We start from the raw sequence: 19,888 nt of genomic DNA, 5'->3' as shown, positions 1-19,888 counted from the left end.
TTCACCGTTTTCTCCAGGTGAACATCGAGCTCTGTCTCCTGAAAATCAGTTGCAATTCGGGGAGATCTCCAGCTGGGGTTGCCAGCTGTGGAAGGGGAAATACTTTGGGGGTGGAGCTGGGAGTGGGCAGGATTTGGGGGGAAACCTTGGTGGAGTACAATGCCATGGAGTCCCTCCTCCAAAGCAGCCATTTCCTCCAGGGGAACTGCTCTCTGCAAGTCTGTAGGTGAGTTATAATTTCAGGGTATCCCCAGGTTCCACCTGGAGGCTGGCACCCTCCCCTGCAGCCACCACTTCGAGTTTGGTAACCATTCCTCCAAAGTAGCCATTTCCTCCAGGGGAACTGATCTCCGGTCCGTTTTTTTGGATCTCCGTCCTTGCTGGAGATTTCCAAGGCGCCACCTGGAGGTTGGCATCCTGTACAGCCGAACTTGCGCCCGGAGAGCAGCCCAACCGTAAAGGAAGCCTCCGAAGGACAACCTCCATAAATGCCCACCAGGTGTCACCCGGGAGCCACAAACGCAGCCTGGCAGAAGCCAAGGTGGAGAAAGCCAGAGCGAGAGAAGATCCGACGGCAAGGTGGCTGGCTACCTTTAAGGTGAGCTTATTTGTCTGCCGGATGGGAAGTCTTGGGCCAGCCCCTTTAAAGCTAGTAAAACCAGGGCGGTGATTGGGAGAGGGAGCGAGCTGGTTTTACCACTCCTCTGCCTGGGTCTTTCATCAGAAGTCCGGGCCAGGCAGGCAGGTTTTGCAATGCCCCAGTCCCCGGCGGAAGGCTGCGGGGAGAGCCGCGCGTAAAGGGCGCCAGGCGAGCGCCCCGATGCCTCAGGCCGTGGCCGGAGACCCCCGAGGGCGGTAGAGCGCGGCGGGGAGCCGGGCGCACGGATTGCCTCTGCTGGGGACTATGGAGAGGCGCTTGGGCGGCTGCGGAACAGGTCTCTCCCTGGGGCTCCTTCTGCTTTGGGCTTCCCTTCCTCGTGGCGTACCTGGCAAAGAAGGTAAGGGACACCTGGCCCCGGGAAAGACGGAGCGCAGCCCCCCCACACACACACACATCTGGATGAACTTTTTAGCAGGCAGCAGGGAAGGAAGTTTTCACACGGGGGGGGGGGGGAGATGCCAGTCTGGTGTGCTCCTTCCCTGCTATCCTTCCAAGGAGCTCAGAGGGGCCTCTGCAATTGCCCTCTCTCCTCTGTCGTGTCTCTACAACAACCCTGCGAGGCAGGGTGGGCCGAGGGCGGACTAAGCCCGTGATCGCCCAGCCGGCTTCCTGGCATAGAGTGGTTTGGAGGTGTCTTTTTTGGTAAGAGAGAAGGGGACGGAGGAAGACCTCCGTGTCTCCTGCAGGGTTCATGCTTTGCAAGACGTTGGTCGGAGCTGGCCCTTGAGCGCCCATGCTCCATCAAGCCCAGATGCCGGGCTGTGGGGCTGGCCCTACAAGGGACATGAGTGATATGGAGGGGGGGGGGTTGGAATGCAAAGTCTAGAGCAGGGGTAGTCAAACTGCGGCCCTCCAGATGTCCATGGACTACAATTCCCAGGAGCATTCGCTGGCAGGGGCTTCTGGGAATTGTGGTCCATGGACATCTGGAGGGCCACAGTTTGACTACCCCTGGTCTAGAGCTTCATTCATAAACCTCCATCTTGGACCTGTGTAATCTACCTAGTTGGGTTGGTATCATGAAAGGGCATGGTACCCCCCAACCAATACGAAAATATGTGCTTTTTTGGGTTCTCCCTTAAAGCGGTGTCTTTGAATGCTGGAGTTCAGATACTTTTGAGAAGCTGGAGAGTTTTTCTTTTTTAAGTTATTAGGCCGTGTTCAACTTTCGTGATAAGCACGTTGTGTGAAAATGCTTAGGATGTCTCTCCCTTGCAAACATTCTGGGTGGGTCACTGTGGGGTCTGCTCCAGCAAAATAAAACACCTTAAAGAATGGATTTTGACAGTCTTCCAGGTACTGCCAGACTCCTGGTTTGAGTCTTATACAGTACATTGAATAAGATCCAGGGTGGCCGAACGGTGGCTCTTCAGATGTCCATGGCCCATGGAAATTGTAGTCCGTAGACATCTGGAGAACGACAGCTTGGCCACCCCTGAATGAGATGGTTACTTTGGTAGCTTTTTTTCTGACGCACATGAGATACACTCTCAGCACAGAATTATATAATAGCGAAGAGTGGTGAGCGTAAGCATATGCCATAGGAGGTGGTCTCCAAAAAGTCTAAAATTTACACATATTGGTTGGAGCCATAATTTACAGATCCCATTCAACCACTCTGCCACACTTCATAATGAGTTTAGACATTTTATATAGAGTGTATTGTCACAGTTCTGACTACTGAAGAAGATCCAGTAGAGTCAAAACGTGTTTGGTCTTATGTGCTGTTAGTTCCGTATAATTTTTATGTCGTTTTTATTCTGTTTTTAATCGTGCACTATAATAAATAATTACCATTTTGACATTATTTTATTGTACAGCTCAACTTCTGAGTTCCGACCTGTAAAGGTTGGGTTGTGTTCCTTTTTTTTGGTTTTGGTTTTGCATACGTTGGTAGTAGAACACGAGGGCTGATGAAACCAGTGTTCTCTAAGTAGTAATTTTTGCACCTGAAACTCCTAGGTCCAGCCCAGAGCCATGCCCTTAAAACCAAAAGCTGTGCCAGATTTTTATCATTTTAAAGATAAGTGTACATCAGTCGCTACGCTGGAACTGTCCGTTTAGGGCAGGGGTAGTCAAACTGCGGCCCTCCAGATGTCCGTGGACTACAATTCCCAGGAGCCCCTGCCAGCATTTGCTGGCAGGGGCTCCTGGGAATTGTAGTCCACGGACATCTGGAGGGCCGCAATTTGACTACCCCTGGTTTAGGGACTGAGCTCCGGGGAAAATTAGGAATCTGTAAGAATGTGGCAGGTGAATTTCAATACAGGTAGACGGCTCCAGCCCAGAAAGGGATGTGCCGGAAAACTCATTTCCTGTTACTGTTCTGTGCTGTCTCTTTGTTGCATGTGTGTGTTTCTGTATGCACAGGAAGCCACAAAAAGTATTCCGTGTCTTGTTAAACTCCTGCCCTGTGTTTCAGTGCTAATGTGGAGGGCATGTTTCTGGGAGAAAGCCCTGCTGAGAAGAACTGAGTACGATTCTGAGCAGACCTGCTTATTATCACTCTCTTAGTCTACTGTCACTGGGCCAATGAGAAGCCACACTGGTTCTGCCCTGCCTGGCCGGCTGCCCTCAATAAGCCTCGTAGCGGGCTGGTTATCTGGCTTTTTGTCCAGCAGCACCTTCGATACGTAGGCCCTTATTTCCAACTGCAGAAGAAAAACCTCGCTTCCTTTACAGAGCTGTCCCAAGTAGAGTTAAGGGCAACTGAAGCCAACCCAAAGGTGTGGGTTTAGCAGCAACTCTGCAGGGGAGGGCACTGTGAATATTGTTGTGCGTCAAAAAAGCGGCATCAGCTTGTGGCCAATTTGGCCACCAACTGTGGCCAATGGTGGCCCTGTAAGGTCTCCAAGTCAAGACATATGTGGAGGTGGTTTGTTGTTGCCTGTTTCTAAAGCACTAAACTGGGCCAACCCCACTTTAGCTTCGACAGTCTGATGAGATCGGGCTAATTTGGGTCGTGCAGGTTCGGGAAATGCTGTTTTAGCAGCTGCCAGTACTTTTTTTCACACCCCTATCCAGAATGAATGTGCGGCATCCAGACATGGTTGAATAATGTGCTATTGCTCTGCTGGAGCAATTATTTACAAACAGATTATACTGTCCACGTGTGTACGGCAAGAATGAGTGATAATATCCAACAATGTCTGGATTCCGCCTAGAGATCGATTCAGGCGGGGAGCCACGTTGAAGTAGCGGGACAAAATATGTATCACCTTTAAGACCAACAAGGTTTTATTCAAGGTGTGAGCTTTCGTGGGCATGCACCCTTCCTCAGACGATGAAATAGAAATCATCAGAGTACGTTTAATATATTAAAATTATTATTGTTTTGTTTTTATAGCCCACTCTTTCCTGTTGGCTCAGGATGCGTAACAAGGAGCATATAAGTATATGTTTACATAGATAGCAGCTTTTATAATTTTTAGATTAACATATATATTAATTGTGATATTAAAGCACCTCCTTAAAGGCCTTCCAAGGTGGAATTTATTCCTGTTGGGCAGTTTGTGTTATGGATGGAACACTGTTGTTTAATAAGCAAGGAGGCCAATATAAGGAGAAAATAAATCAGCAGTGCATTAATAAACATCATCCTGAAAATATCCAGCAAATACACGGCATCATGAAAATGTTTAGTACAACCAAATGCCTTCCTAAAATAACAAACTGAATGTATTAATGCTCCAGTTTCAATTCCTGTTAACAAAAACACAAGGGGAATAAAACTGTTAAGGTTAGTGATTAATGGCAGATGCTTTCCCAGTTGGGAAAATAAGTAATTAAGAGAGACCTGCTGCTAGCCTAGGTCAGTTTTTGATGAGGGTGCGGAGTCCCATCCTAAACTACAATTCCCAGAATTCCCCAGGAACAAGAGACCAATTAGAATGAACCTGTAGGATAGCTAAGGCCCCGGGACTTTACCACTGAGAACTGGGAAGTGCAATGAAGTCTTGGTAATGATTGACTCCATCAGTCACGATTAAAATCAGTTCAATTGGAATACTTTAGCTTAACGAGTTAGTTAGCCCGTCTGAGTGGCATCGTTGCCTCACTAGCTGACTGACAACATAGACTAATGACCTTTATATCTGAATTGCTGAAATGTTGACATAACCTGTGGTGAAATGCTGGATTAGAAATGCACAGATGATGAATAGCAAATTCAGAATTAATGAGGTGACGATGAACGTGTTTCTCTGCTTGACGTTGGTGCCGAGGCCACACATTTCTGGACAAGTTCTTTGCTTAGCGTATGTTTCCAATGCAGCCTAGAGGCTCTGCATGTCCTTTTGGAGTACACTTGGGCTTCCCGGGGCCATTTCAAGACAGAAGGTGGTTCGGATGGAGGCATAACCCCCCTCTTCCGGCATGCTGTGGTCTCGATCCAAACTAAGCCTGTATGTCCCTGGGACTTAAGCCCCTAGGAAGGACCTCACAATGCACATTCTGAGGCCCATTCCGCACCAGGACCAATGTTGCCAATTGGTTCCTGCAAGTGGAAACGCTATTTTTAAAAGTGCTATTTGGTGTTATGCATACCTGCCTTTGTAGTGGAATCCAGTAGCGTTTCAATCGTTTCCCAGGGGTTTCCAGTCTCGCCAAAAATCAATATACACAAAGCGATTTTTTCTGTGCTTTGTCCCGCCCCTGGCCGTCAGTCAAACGAGCAGCCAATGGGCAGCCGTTATCACGTTCCCGAAAAGCCCCTTTCCCTTTAAGCACAGGTTTTTTAAAACAAGAAAAACACACGTTGCAACGAATATGCCTTGATTCATTGATTCCTTGATTCCTCCTTACGTAGAGACCCATTTAGCTGGCAGCTGGCATGTGAGCTGCTGATTCATCATTACCATGCTCCCCCGAGTGAAAAAAAAATCCCCCCCCCCATGCACGGGCACGATTTTCGGCTGAAAATAAAGGGAACTTGCATATGGGGCTGTGTTGTGCTTGGTGACTTGAGGGGAGCTTTAAAGCAGCTCTGTGGAGGGACTGTAGCCGGAGAAGCCTCACTGGGTGAATGAAGGCTCGCCGGTTCGTTGCTTTCTGCTCGCTCCGAGAAAAAAAAAATGGCGATCGCTTTGCCGGAAGTTCGGACGAGAGAGCCAGGGGGAGGGACTTGGCTGGAACCGCTACATTGAGAACACACAGGTCTTTTTCGCTAGTGTTGCAGATTGTTTGCAAGAGTGTAGTGCTTTTCGGAGGGTGAATCCACTTTTCTGGATTCCCTTTTAAGCGCTACAATGAATTGCTTTTTGCGGATCGGTTTCAAGAGTGTGGCAGATTGTGTGCAACATCGTGCATAACTGCAAATTGGTAGCGTTTAAAATTTGGAAGCCTTTTGCAACATTGAAGTCGTGCGGAATGGACCCGATTGTGTACCCTGGGGAAGACCCGAGGGAAATGTAAAACATAGTCAAGGCCTCTTTACATGATGTTTAATACTGCTCATCCCTTCTTTTTAGCCCGATTCTGTTTGGCCTGCACCTTCCCTTTCTTCTAGGGTTGCCAGCTTTAGGTTGGGAAATACCTGGAGACTTTGGGGGTGGAGCCAGGAGTGGGCAGGATTTGAGGCACTATCTGGGCTATAAGTTGTGGAGCCCATCTGTCAAACAGCCATTTTCTCCAGGGGAGCTGATCTCTTTAGTCTGGAACTGAGCAGTAATTCCTGGGGAACTCCAGGGCCCACCTGGGGACTGGCATCCCCATCATCTCCCCAATGGGGGTGCTAAGCTGAAAGAGCACTCTAGCTAAAGGTTACCTGAGCTATACCGAACAGTAAGACTGAGCATACGGCCGTCCAGCCAGCTTCCCTGGCAGAGTGGGGATATGATCCTGGGTCTCCGAGATTCTAGCTTTACTCTCTAACCACTGTGCCATGGGAACTGGCTCATCTTTAAGTCATTTTTTTCCTTCCTTCCCCTGTGCTTCTTTCTTTCCGTTTCAAGGGAGGAAGGAAACATGCTCTTTCCCACAAGACTTCACAAGTCAAGGATTAGGGAACATAATTATTCTCTCTTCCTTTCCTCCAGCATTAAGACACCTGTCTTGTACAAGCAGCCATTCAGGAAAACTTGTTTACGTCTAGACTGATTCTGCCGCTTCCGTCTGGGCAAGGCTACACTGTGGCTTAGAAGATGTTGTAGGTGCGTTTCAAGAGCCAGCCGCCTCCTGTCTTCACTTGAAAGATCAACTAATCCTGATTTAGGGATGCCAGCCCCCGGTTGGGACCTGGAGATCCCCTGGAATTACAGCTCCTCTCCAGACAAGAGAGCTCAGTTCCTCTGGAGAAAATGGAAGCTTTGGAGGGTGGACTATACAGCATTGGACTCTGCTGAAGTCCCTGTCCTCCCCAGGCTAAATCCCCAAATCTCCAGGACTTTCCAAACCTGGGCTGATTCTGCACTTATTTTGTTTTTTCTGTTGTGGATCCTGTTGGATTCAGATTGATTTGTACTCGGGTCTTTCGCTTTCACCCCCCCCCCCATTGAAACAGAAAGTGTTCTGCACTTGATTGGGGAAGCTCAGAGTGGGGAGGAGAGTCAAGCACAGCAGAAACCTCTTTTCTTGAAGGGGGGGGGAGAGGATTGGAGACAGCAGAGAAGGGGGAATAAATCCAACAGGCAAATCTCTGCTGAGAGAAGTCAGGGCTTCTGAAGCACAGTCACTTTAAGACAAGCCTTGCAACCGGGAACCAGGAAGTCCTTGAACTGACACCCTGGCCAATCAGGGAAGACTACTTTGCTCCGAAGTACAGAGCAGTAAGTTAATTCGAAAAGAGCAAAAATCTGCACATTTTTGTTTTTTATTTTTCTGTAAATGCTTTTTACAAGAACAAATAACGAATAAAAAAAATTGATAAAAATAAAAATCTGCACATTTACTCATGGTAGTTTCTGAAATATCAAGGGTTATATCCACTCCAGGATATCGCAGGGGAAAGGCAGGGTCACCATGAATCAATCATACATGTTACAGAGGGAAAATTTAAAGTGCCCAAAATCTAAATGGAAATTGAATTCAGTGTAGACTGCAGGGATGTGGTCGATCTGGGAGTGGGTAAAAAGCCCCCTGCAGACTACACCCTGGATCTGGCAAACCCTAACCCCCTATCCTAAGGCGACCAGAATTTTGCCACCAAAAGGCGGGGCATGGCAGCAGCGGGCACTCCCACCCTCCCCAGTGAGTTTGTCAGCGGCGGCAGGCAATCCCTTGTGAGTTCGGTGGCGGTGGTGGGCACTGCCCCCTCACCAGCGAGTTCCTTGGGTGCTGCCTCCTTCTCCTCCTCCTCCTTCTTCACCAACTCACGCTCGCTGCCCCGCCCCCTTTTATGTAATTCCTGCAGCCTGTGGTGTTGCTGCGAGGCATTATTGGAAAGGAGGCTCTCTCTCTCCCCCCCCCCCCTGCGTAGTGTGCAGCGGCCCAAAAAAAATTAAAATATTTATTTTTAAAAATCGGGACATTTTGAGAATGTCGAGGAACACGGGGCAGATGCCCCAAAGTTGGGGCGGTCCCGCCAAAAGCGTTAGATCTGGTCACTATACCCTATCCCCCACCGGGCGCAACTGGCCACCCTACCCTGAACGCATCCCCTCCTTTCCCAGCAGCCATTCCTTTCTTTATCTTGGATTTAGCAGCGGTTAGCCCTTCCTTATTTTTTCGTCCTTCTTCCCGAAAGGCGACTTCCACAGGGTGGAAATTGTCTCACCCTATTTACACGGTGCCACCTTTTTGAGAGGGCAAGGCCTTCAGCTACTTTAGAGTGACCCCACAATGTTGGTGGTCAACCCTATATTGGCCTGGGGTTCAGGACATGCGCTGCAGGTAGGAGATCCTGGTGTCTAGCAGGTAAAAGGCCTCAAACAGTGCTTTTCTGTACCCCTGCTGCTAGAGCAGGGATTCCCTACCAGGGGTTTGTGGGGTCTGCAACCATTCCTCTGTTGCCTTAATGCAGGGGTAGTCAGCCTGTGGTCCTCCAGATGTCCATGGACTACGATTCCCATGAGCCCCTGCCAGCAAATGCTGGCAGGGGCTCATGGGAATTGTAGTCCATGGACATCTGGAGGACCACAGGTTGACTACCCCTGCCTTAATGGTCTCGGCCACACGCAAGAGAACCAGCTCCTTCCACAGTTCCCCCTCCCAAGCTTGAGTGAGTTCTCTTGTGGCTTCTGCACCTGGAAGAGAGTGAGGCCTGCAAGCCTTCTCCTGCCTTAAACCACCTCCTCTCTCTCTCGCCCTCAGTCTTTCTCCTGCCTGCCTATTAACGTGGGTGGTGATTTCTGATGACAGGTCACTTCTGGGAGGTGTGGCAGGGAAGTCAGCTTGAAAAATTATTTCGGGGGATCCTCCGTGGTCAGAAAGTTGACATAGGCTGTGCTAGAGGGATGAGGGCTTAGGGCAGGACAGAAACAACCGCCACAGTAATACTTTCTTTTTACAGACCACCCTTTCCATTTGGCGCAGGCAAAAATAGGCAAAATAATTTATATATCCACCCTGAGTCTCTAAAGATAGGGGGGGATATAAATCCCATAGTAAACTTATTTTTATTTTAAATTCAAATTATTTTCTTAATAGTTTCATCCTAAAAAGGTGTAGCATGCTAATTTGTATTGGGTAGAGCAGTGGTTCCAACTTGGGGGTCGAACAACCCTTTCTCAGGGGTCGCGGCAGGGCAAGCAGCTTGGCTGGGGGCAGGGGGGGCACCATCCACACAACAACCTTGTGGGGTAGATTGAGATAGAGCGTTCATCTGTCTGGAGCAGCAGAAAAGGCCGAGATCGGCATGGTGGGACAAGAGGCAGAACTGAACTAAGAAACCCCAGGGGGGGGGGGAAACGTTTATATACCAGCATGAAGAATTGATCTTCATGCCATTGGTCAGTTTTGGTTTAACTTCTATGAAAGAACACTGGCATATTGTTATGGCCGGGAGGTCACCACAACATGAGGAACTGTATTAAAGGGTCGCGGCATTAGGAAGGTTGAGAACCACTGGGGTAAACTGATGTTTTGTGGATGTGATTCTTAAGCAGAGAGGCCAGCATTTCATCCAAATTATTTTCCTGGCCTCGTGGGGCAGCTCTGTCTTGCAGGCCCTTCAGAACCAATGAAGGAGTCAGCAGTTTTGTTCCCCTCTTCCTGAAAGTTTCAGTGTTTTCAAAAGAGAAACTGAGACTCTTAGAGACCACTGAAAATGAAACAAAAATCCACCCATTAATTATTTTCTCTTTTGAAATGAGTGAGATGCTTTGCAAATTTTACTCACTATATTATGATTCTTAAAAAAAAAAAGCAAGGCAATCGATAATATTCCTGATTATTCCATAGAGGTTTACAACACACACTTTTTCAGCGTTAGGTTTATTGTTATAATAATGAGTGGGGATTTGACCCTGCGTCCAGCCCTCAAATCATTTAATGCCACATTGGCTCTTGTTAGCTTGTCAGCCAGCTATGTTGTGACTGTATGGCTGTTGCTGTACAAAATAATACATTTCATGTACAACAGTAGTGATTTTAAAATTATTTTCATGTTTTATTTTCATAGAGCTGCCAGGTCCCCTTTGGCCACTGGCTGGGGATGGGTGTGTGCGTGGAAGGGGGTAGAGTTACGAGATACAGGTTGGGAACCTCTTGGAGGAGGAGTAGTCAACCTGTGGTCCTCCAGATGTCCATGGACTACAATTCCCATGAGCCCCTGCCAGCAAACGCTGGCAGGGGCTCATGGGAATTGTAGTCCATGGACATCTGGAGGACCACAGGTTGACTACCCCTGTCTTGGAGCTTTCAGCATGTAGTGTGGGGAGAATAATGCTCCAGAGTCCATCCTCCGAAGCATCCTTTTTCTCCAGGGGAACTGATTTCTGGGCTCTGGAGATGAGCTGTCATTCCAGGGGATCCCTGATTCCCACGGGGAGGCTGGTGGTAACTGTAGCCTCTCAGGTGGCAGAAACCAAGATGCACATGCTAAAGCATGATGCAGAAAATTGCAGCCTGCATTCTCATTCTCTCGGTCTCTCTCTTTCGACACACACACTCACATGTATCACTCAGACATGCTTACACATAATTGTACACTTTGCAGATAATTGCACCGTATATGCCCAACTATGGTGCATTTTCGGTTGTTGGAGCTGTAAGTTTAGGGTTGATAAGGGAGTAAATATTGCATAGATTTCAAGTTTTCTTCAATTTTCCATTTTTCCCTAGGCTAAAATTGTGTCTCCCCCCCAGCCCTATCCCCGGTGGCTTCAAAATTCCTCGGAATTTTGCATTTCTAGCTTCTGCCAAGCAGAGTAAACTATACTGAGTCAGATAGTCTCGCATAGGCAGAACTTCCTGTAAAAGAAAAGTGTAGCAGCCTGCTTTTCCCGTCGCTTAAGGAATTGATCTCAAAGGTCCCTGTCTTGCCACTCCCTGTTTATTTTTCTCGCTTTGATCAAGGAAGTTCTCTGGCGGAGGAATTTTTGTTTGCGATCAGGTGAGCTGAGTTCATGCCTGGACGGATTCTGCTTTCCATTCCGACACCAGTGCTAGCCAATTCATAGCCCATAAATCTATACATGCGGTTAAGCTTTTCTGGTAAGAAGTTGGGACTAAGCAAAATCTTGAAGTCAAGGGAGCTGCAAAGGGAGCTTCCTGTTGGGCAATAGAAGGGAAAAGGTCAGTCCAAGAAAGCATAAAAGGAAAGGGAAAGGTATCCCCTGTGCAAGCACCGAGTCATGTCTGACCCTTGGGGTGACGCCCTCTAGCGTTTTCATGGCAGACTCAATACGGGGTGGTTTGCCAGTGCCTTCCCCAGTCATTACCGTTTACCCCCCAGCAAGCTGGGTACTCATTTTACCGACCTCGGATGGATGGAAGGCTGAGTCAACCTTGAGCCGGCTGCTGGGATTGAACTCCCAGCCTCATGGGCAAAGCTTTCATTGTAGCCTATTTCTTCGCCTTGGATGATAATAGTTGAAGAAGACTTGGTTTGTATACCCCGCTTCTCTCTCCCCGAAGAAATCTCAAAGCGGCTTACAATCCCCTTCCCCTCCTCTCCCCACAGCAGGCACCCTGAGAGGTAGGTGAGCTGAGAGAGCTCTGTTAGGACTGCTTGACACTATCAGGACTGTGACTAGCCCAAGGTCTCTCAGCTGATGTCATGTGGAGCAGTGGCAAATCAAACCCAGCGTACCAGATTAGAAGCTGCCACTCTTAACCACTACACCAAGCTGCTTATAGTTCAGCGATAAAGCATGTGCTCTCCATGCAGACGATTGCATATTCAACCCTAGGGTTGCCAACCTCCAGGTGGTAGCTGGAGATCCCCCCAGTATTTAGGATATCAAGCTCTTCTCTATTTCATTTTTAAAATTTATTCCTTATCTTTATTTACTTGATTTACACCCCAACTTTCTCCCTAGTGGAAACCCATAGTGGCTTACATTGTCCTCTTCCCATCCATTTTATCCTCACAACGGCCCTGCGGGGTAGGAGTGGCCAGATTAGAAATCGCTGCTCTTAACCATTACACCAAGCTGGCTTGGAGTCACTGTCCTCAGGTCGCCTAATAATCTTCCATGTCAAAGCAGAGGTTCAAACCCAGCTCTTCTACACACTAGTCCAGGCTTTTTCAACCAGGGTTTTGTGAAATCCCTGGGGCTTCTTGAAGGCCCTGGAAGCGCTTCCTGAATGGGTGGGAATTAATTGACTTAAAAAAAATGTTAAGCATTAATCAGGTGATCTGACCATATAGTCATGTCAACCACCCCACTCCCCAAAATGGCCAATGATGGGCCTGGAGGGGGTGTGGAGGGGAGGGGCCTCAGGTGGGCGTGTCCACAGCTCTGCTTCCCAACCGTATTCTTCCTGGTCGCGCCACTTCTGGGGTTTCTCGAAGCCTGAAGAAAGTTTCAGGGGATTCTCAACAGTAAAAAAAGTTGAGAAAAGCTACCCTAGCCTGACACACTAACTGCTATACCACATTGCCATACTGTTACACCTTACCTATGACCTCTCTCCCTTTTATTTGTTTGTTTGTTTGCTTATTAATTTATTCCATTTGTATACCACCTTCCCCTAAGGCTCAGGGCAATTCACATAGAACTAAACAGAACAATACATCAAAGTCAGATTTGGGATACTGCTGAAGTCTACCCAGAATGGGATTTGGTGTAACACAGGAGATTTTGCTTGAATAAGAATCACTCCAGAATTTTGTGGGCGGCTCAGCATGCTGACAGGAGCTGAGTCAGTTGAGGGAAATGGGGAGAAGAGAAACAGGCATTTTCAAGTACCTCAGAAGGGATGAGATTCTGGAGCTGCAGATTTTGTGGTCAAATGAGTCTTCCAAATTGGCCCCCTGCCCCTGATTAAGGATAAGAGGACCCATGGGGTTATATTTGTTCTCAAGATCATTCCCCATTTATCATTTAGTCTGGAACTGCCACAGTTGAGTGGTTGAACTGTTTTTTTTTTCCATGTCCTGCTTTTCTTCCTTGCTCACAACAGTTCCATGAGGCAAGTTAGGCTGAGTGGCAGGGATAGGGCCCCTGGTTCCCCAGCAAGAATGAGAGAGCCACCCTGGTGTAGTGGTTAAGAGCAGCAGCTTCTAATCTGGAGAGCAGGGTTTGATTGTTGCTTTTGCGAGGCGGAATTATAAATACATTTCATTTAACGATACACTGCATGTTACGGAGATTTTATTTCTTAAAGATATTAAACTCCATTTTATAATACAAAACAAAAGTGAAGGGGGAAAAAACACCAAATCTTTTCCTAGCAAACAGCTTTTGGAAAGAGAAGGGAGGAGGAAAGGCCCATAATATTTCAGTTTGTATTTTATACCTCAGTTATTTCTTTCCATCACATTTTACTGATCTATATGGTCTAAGAGGGGGCTCCACTTTCTTCTGAAGTCTGATGTCAGTCTGTTGTGCATCAGATACACAAGTTTTGCCATATTCAGCAATCTTGTTTGACCGGTCTGGGCTTGATTGGGGTGCAGCCAGCTGGCTGACCTTGGGCTAGTCACAGTCCCGATGGCACTGTTCTGACCAAGCAGTCCTGTCAGGGCTCTCTCAGCCCCACCTACCTCACAGGGTGTCTGTTGAGGGGAGAGGAAGAGAAGGTGATTGTAAGCTGCTTGGAGACTCCTTTGGGCAGTGAAAAAGAGGGGCAACAAAAACAACTCTTCTTCTTCTTCAAATTTATGTAGTAGAGTAGGAATCTAAACCTGGATCATCCAGATCAGTCTTTCTCAACCTTTTGGCCAGAGAGGAACCTCTGAAATAATTTCTCAGGCTTCAAGGAGCCCCAGAGGCAATGCTTCCCTGTCACATCTCTAGAAGTTGCAGAAGCCATGACAGATCTCACACAAGCAGTGGGGAGCAATGATTCCCTAGCTTGTGGCGGAGTTCATTAAGGCAAGAGGGGAAATGCTGTGGACCCCCTCCAGATCTCCCACAGATCCCCACAGACCCCTGGTTGCAAATCCCTGATCCAGATTAAGCATGGGCACTCCATTTTTTCCGCTCACCTTTCCCCTCCCATAGAGGCATCTTTCCCTGGAGGGCAGGCACCTGGTTATTTTCAGTGAGATACAGTACTGTGTGATGGGCTCTGTTAAAGCCTTCCAGTTCTTCTTGCGACTAAGTGCAGATAGCCTTCGACAGAACATAAAGGCCATTATGGAGGCCTGGCCTTGGTGAACGCCCTGGGTTTGGGCTGAATCCCCACAGGTGCTCAGAATTGCCACAGGAAACTCCCCACCCTCCGTCTGAGAATGTGGATTCATCCATGGGACTCCAATGCTGGGTTCCACCCATCTATATTTAGATAGTTTGTGATTCAGGTACCTGTTGCTTCATCAGCCTCAGTCAGCTTTGGGAGCAGGGTATGTGTACCAGGAAAAGCAAGGCCGTGGATTATTATGTTTCCCTTAGAAAAGCCCATAGTTTAATCATCAAATCATAGAGTTGGAAGAGATTTCCAGTGACCCTACTTCCATACCTAGATGATATTTGGCTCTCTTGTTTTACTAGTCATCCTTGGACATGTCTCCTTCTGCGTTTTCTCGTTCTCTCAGAAGTATAAGGATCTTTTTGAAAGAGTTTTGAAGAGTTTTCTAGCTGTTGGTTAGAAAATACCTGGAGAGTTTGATGAAACCAGGAGTAGGTGGAATTTGGGGTGGGGAGAGATTTCAGTGGAGTATAATGCTATGGAGTCCACCCTCTAAAGCAGCCATTTTCTCCTGGGGATCTGATCTCTTTTGTCTGGAGATGAGCTGTAATTCCAGGGGATCCCCACCTGCCAGCTAGCATCCCTGCTTGGAAAAGAACCCATAGATCAGCTGCGGTTGACAATTCTGGGATCCGTTTCTGACATCGTAAAGTTGGCAAGTTCTAGGTCAGGCTTTCTCAACCAGGGTTCGTGAAACTCTGGGGTCTCTTGATGGCCCTGGAAGGGTTTCCCAAATGAGTGAAGATTGATTAATTAATGTCTTAAAATATTTACCAGATGAAATGACCCTATATGGCCATGTCTAGCCACCCCCCCCCATGGCCAATGATGGGCCTGGAGTTAGTGGGAAGGGAAGAGGCCCCAGGTGGGTGTGTCCACAGCTCTGCTTCCCAACCATATTCTACACAATCATGCCACTTCTGGGGTTCCTCAAAGCCTGAGAAATGTTTCAAGGGTTTCTCAATGGTATAATAATTGAGAAAGGCTCCTCTAGGTCAGGGGTAGTCAACCTGTGGTCCTCCAAATGTCCATGGACTACAATTCCCATGAGCCCCTGCCAGCTGGCAGGGGCTCATGGGAATTGTAGTCCATGGACATCTGGAGGACCACAGGTTGACTACCCCTGCTGTAGGTGGTAGCTGGAGAATTCTCCAGGTTACAGAGATCAGGTTCCCTGGAGAAAATGGGAGATGGGCAGTTTGGGCTTATGCCCCACTGAGATCCATCCCCTCCCCAAGCCCCATCCATCCCCAACATCTCCAGGAATTTCCCAGCTGAGAGCTGGCAACTCTACTTAGTGAACAGAGCCACTGATTTTGGAATAATCATTGCTTACCACCGTTTTGTCAGGCTCCTTCCATTTCCTAGCACCCGTGCCCTGAGAATTAGTGCCCATTTTTTAAAAGCCACGTGCCTGTTTCTAGAATGCCTTTTCTGTTCCTCTTACACCTGGCCTCCCTGAGAGCAGGGTGGATCCATCTTGCCTGTACTGTGCATGCATGTAAGAACATGCCCTTGGTGCACAGACTGTCGCATCATGCACTGCCACTGTTGAGATTCTTGCTGAGCTGTTCGGTGGCATAGATGATTATAGCACCGTGACGTTTTCTGGTATGTCTGTAACGAAAAAGCGCGTAGAATGCACATCTGCCTGGCTTCCCTATCAGGGCAAGCAGCGGCAAAGTCACCGGGAGGGGCCTGGGGAACAAAGTGGAAGATTGACGCTTGGAATGTCTTTTGTCTATTCAAGCATTTAGACCCAACTCTGCAGAGGTGACCCAGAGTAGCTGGCAAGGCCTCGTGGGAATTGCAATCCATGGCCACCCCACTCTCCAAAGCAGGCATGTTCTACAGGGGGACAAATCTGTCGTCTGGAGTCCAATTGCAATTCTGGGAGATCTGCAGCTTCCATGACAAGGTGGAGATTCAAAGCTGGGTCTACCAAGTTGTCGATGGTACTCTAACCACCATGCTTAGGTCGGGATGCTGTTTTAATTTCTGAGATGCTTCAGGGCATGGAAGCAATGATGCTCCAGCCTTAAAAGAGGATTTGTAAAAAATGTTGCAAATTTGTACATTTTGTGATTTTGTATTGTTTTCTGTTTCCTGAGCTGCCTCAAGCAGTTCTTTGGAGAGTCAGCATTCTTGGTTAGTTACTCTCAGGTTCCACAAGTGGGATGGCATCCGTCCATGAGTCTTTAATCCTGACATTTTAATTTCCTTCACTATGTTTTCCACCTTAAAGTTGAACCCAAACGAATGACGACCTGATAAACTTAGCTTGTTATTTCTGTAAGACCCTTGCATCTGGTAAACACCTTAATTACGCGGTGTACTAATCCATGACCCGCTCTCGGTTTATGTACGTGGTCTTATAATTCCCATTTCTTTGATGAAGTGCGCAGTGCTCATAAAAGCTCACACCTTGGTCTTAAAGGTGCCATTGGACTCCAGCTTTGTTCTACAAAGAGAATTGTTAGAGAGAACATAAAGGACTGGAGAGAGCATTAGAAGGCCAGGAACATGACAGTGAAAGGAAATGAAGCTTTTATAAGCGATAAATGCCGGCAGGTGCAAAAAGAACTAGAGAATACGGATATATTAAAGTTAGCAGGAGCTATTGATTTCAGCAATGAAGGGGTGGTGGTGGGAGAGGAAAAGGCTGTTCATCCTGGACAAGAGAACATACATTTAGAGCAAAGGTTGGAAGAAAAAGAGGGTTACGCCAAGGTCTCTCCAGGTGTGACTTTAAGGCTGTAAATAGCAGAGCGATGAGGTTAGCCAAGGTGGTGAAGGAGAAAGACAGCAAGAATTCGAGGAATCCACAGCAAAGTAACCTAAAGTTCATGTGGGGAAAAAAAAATAGTAGTGTAATCCAAGAGAACAGGGGATGTGGGAAGTGCCTGGAAGAAATTCAGATTTGAGACTGAAAATCGGCATAAAGACTGGGCATGGAGTCCGGACACATGACGTGGTGTGGTTTGAGGCTTCCACTGTCTAGGGATGCCAGCCTCCAGGTGGGATCTGGAGATCTCCCACAATTGCAGTTAATCTCCAGACTACAGAGGTCCGTTCCCCTGGAGAAAATGGCTGCCCTGGAGGGTGAACTTGATAGCACTGTACCCCACTGAGGCCCCTGTCCTCCCCAGGCTTCACCCCCATATTCCCAGCAGTTTCCCTACCTGGATCCAGCCATCCCACCCACCCCCATCCACTGCCAGTGGCCAGGGGGGGCAGACCTGCCAACCCTAATAAGCTGATGTCACGGGATACCATGGCCCTGATGGGTCGCAGCTCTAAATAAGGGCCGATTCAAGAAGATAGAACAGAGAAAGTCAAGAAGAAACGGTGATTAGGGGCAGGAAGGGGAAACTTTAGGAATGGAAGGAGAAAGCATCCGGAGAATAGCTGATGGGAGTCCCAGGAGAACAGGAATATGTGGAGAGGGGTTATTGTCAGGCAATAGTGTGACATCACTTCCAGGGAGAACCCGGAAGTGACATCACGCCATCACCTGACAGTGGTTTTTAATTTGCTTTTCCTCCTGCCGACCTCTGGAGTGCACCAAGGCAATAAGGACTGTAGTCCTAAGCATGCTCTTGGGTGTAAGTCCTACTGAAAAGACCTGAGCGGGATTCTGAATAGGTCTCCGTTGGGCAGCCCTGTAGATCTTCCTTCTTTTCAAAGAGATAAAATCGCTGGGTGGGAAGAGGCGATTGGGGTCAGACCCAGCCTTGTGCATGTCGCCGTTTCTCCCGTGTTCTTTTCCTAGCATTTATTGGCCAGTTGCAGGTTCAGTTTGGGGAAGTAACATGAAATCCAAGAGTTTTTTTTTTCTGTGCTGGAACAATTGACACCTCCGAGAAGCTGGCTGACTTTGCGAAAGTGACCAAACTCTCCTTGCACAGAGCCCAACCTCCCCGGTGCTGCTTTTTATAGGATTTTACAGTGATAAGAAATCCAGCCGTGGATCTCCAGCGTCTTGTACTGGGGTGCTTTGGTTCAAGTGCTCGGAAAAGAAAGTGGCCGTCTGGGAGGCTTTTTAGTCTATGCTTGATCCAGTGAGTGGAATTTTGTTCCTGTTTTTCAGAGCGGAATATGAATTTTCTGTAGCAGGTAGGGTTGCCAGTTTGGGGGGTGAAGCCTGGGGAGGATGAGAACCTCAGTAGGGCACAACGCCACGGGGGCCACCCCGCAAAGCCATCCATTTTCTCCAGGGGGACTGACCTCCATAGTCTGAAGAGGAGCTGTAATTCTGGGGGATCCCCAGGCCCCACCTGGTATCTGGCATCCCTAATAGCAGGTGAGCCATGTGTGTGTGGGTAGGTCTGTTTAAGCTTGTGTTTTTGCATCCTGTTTTGATTTGCATCTTTCAGCCTTGCAGTCATGTTTGAGAATGGCTGGATGAACCAGGAAAGGTGGGAGATAAAAATATTTTAGAGGGATGGCAGATGCCTAGCAGTTTTCTAGAGCTATGTCCTTATTTTTTTTAAATCCTTTAAAAAGAAAGAACTTTCGTGAAGCCTTCCCTCTCATCCCCTGGCCTCCAGTTCCTGGTTCGGCATAGCTCCCCCCCCCCCCCCCCAGGCAACGCTAATTGATTTTTTGTTCCAGTAATTTGTCCCTGTCACTTTTCCTCCGTTTCTTTCTGGCTCCAGCTCCCGTGTCCTGAAGAGATGACTGCTTTGGCGTCGAAGCACCTTTCCCCCAACTTCATAAATCCTAGATAATTTTAGGTTGATCTCGGGCTGGTTTATATGTTACCAGCCAACTTGTAGTCTCTTGGGGGTGGGGAAGGGAGAGAAGCACTGGGCGTCACCCTTCCCTGTAAGTCACATATCATATGAGTCAGTCCCTTGTGAAGCTGAACTGGGGCCGTTTCTGTGATTTACAATGTATGTTTTAGACATGCCCACGGGGCTGAGGTCCACGGAGGTAGGCTTGACTGGTTTACAAAAGGAACAGCAGATGATAAAGACGGATGAGGCCCCCACATGCCTCTTCCACACCACAGAAGGAACACTTTTCCCCAGATGAGAAGAAGTAGAGCTGGTTCTTATTTGCTGCTTTTCTCTACCTGAAGGAGACTCAAAGTGGCTTCCAATTGCCTTCCCTTTCCTCTCCCCACAACAGACACCCCATGAGGGAGGTGAGGCTGAGAGAGCCCTGATATTACTGCTCGGTCCAAACAGCTTTAGCAGGGCTGTGGCCAGCCCAAGGTCACCCAGCTGGCTGCATGTGGAGGAGGAACGGGGAATCAAACCCAGCTCCCCAGATTAGAAGTCCACACTCCTAACCACTACACCAAGCTGGCTCCCTTGAGCTTGTGGCTGGGCTGAAAGGGCAGTTCTTGAGCGAAGCATTCTCAGCAGCCTTTCTTAAGTAGGAAAAGTTGGGCTGGGAATCTAGCCTTGTGGTCTGCTGCCTCCTGCAGCCCTGGTTCTGTTGGGAAATTAAGCGTGCCAGCTTCCTGGTGGGATCTGGGGGTCTCCC

General features: G+C 48.1%; 1 protein-coding gene across 1 annotated transcript in view; it reads left to right on the top strand.

The window, feature by feature from the left end:
• Positions 1-671: 671 nt before the first annotated feature.
• EPHA1 (EPH receptor A1) overlaps positions 672-19,888 on the top strand; it is a 124,700-nt gene continuing 105,483 nt past the window's right edge. Inside the window, exon 1 of the mRNA XM_077345864.1 lies at positions 672-998. Coding sequence (XP_077201979.1) covers positions 905-998 — 94 coding nt within the window. The 5' untranslated portion in view covers positions 672-904. The remainder of the gene's footprint in view (positions 999-19,888) is intronic.

The sequence above is a fragment of the Paroedura picta genome, chromosome 7 (genome assembly GCF_049243985.1).
Source record: "Paroedura picta isolate Pp20150507F chromosome 7, Ppicta_v3.0, whole genome shotgun sequence".
Lineage (NCBI taxonomy): Eukaryota > Metazoa > Chordata > Lepidosauria > Squamata > Gekkonidae > Paroedura > Paroedura picta.
This window is presented reverse-complemented; position numbering and strand designations above follow the sequence as displayed.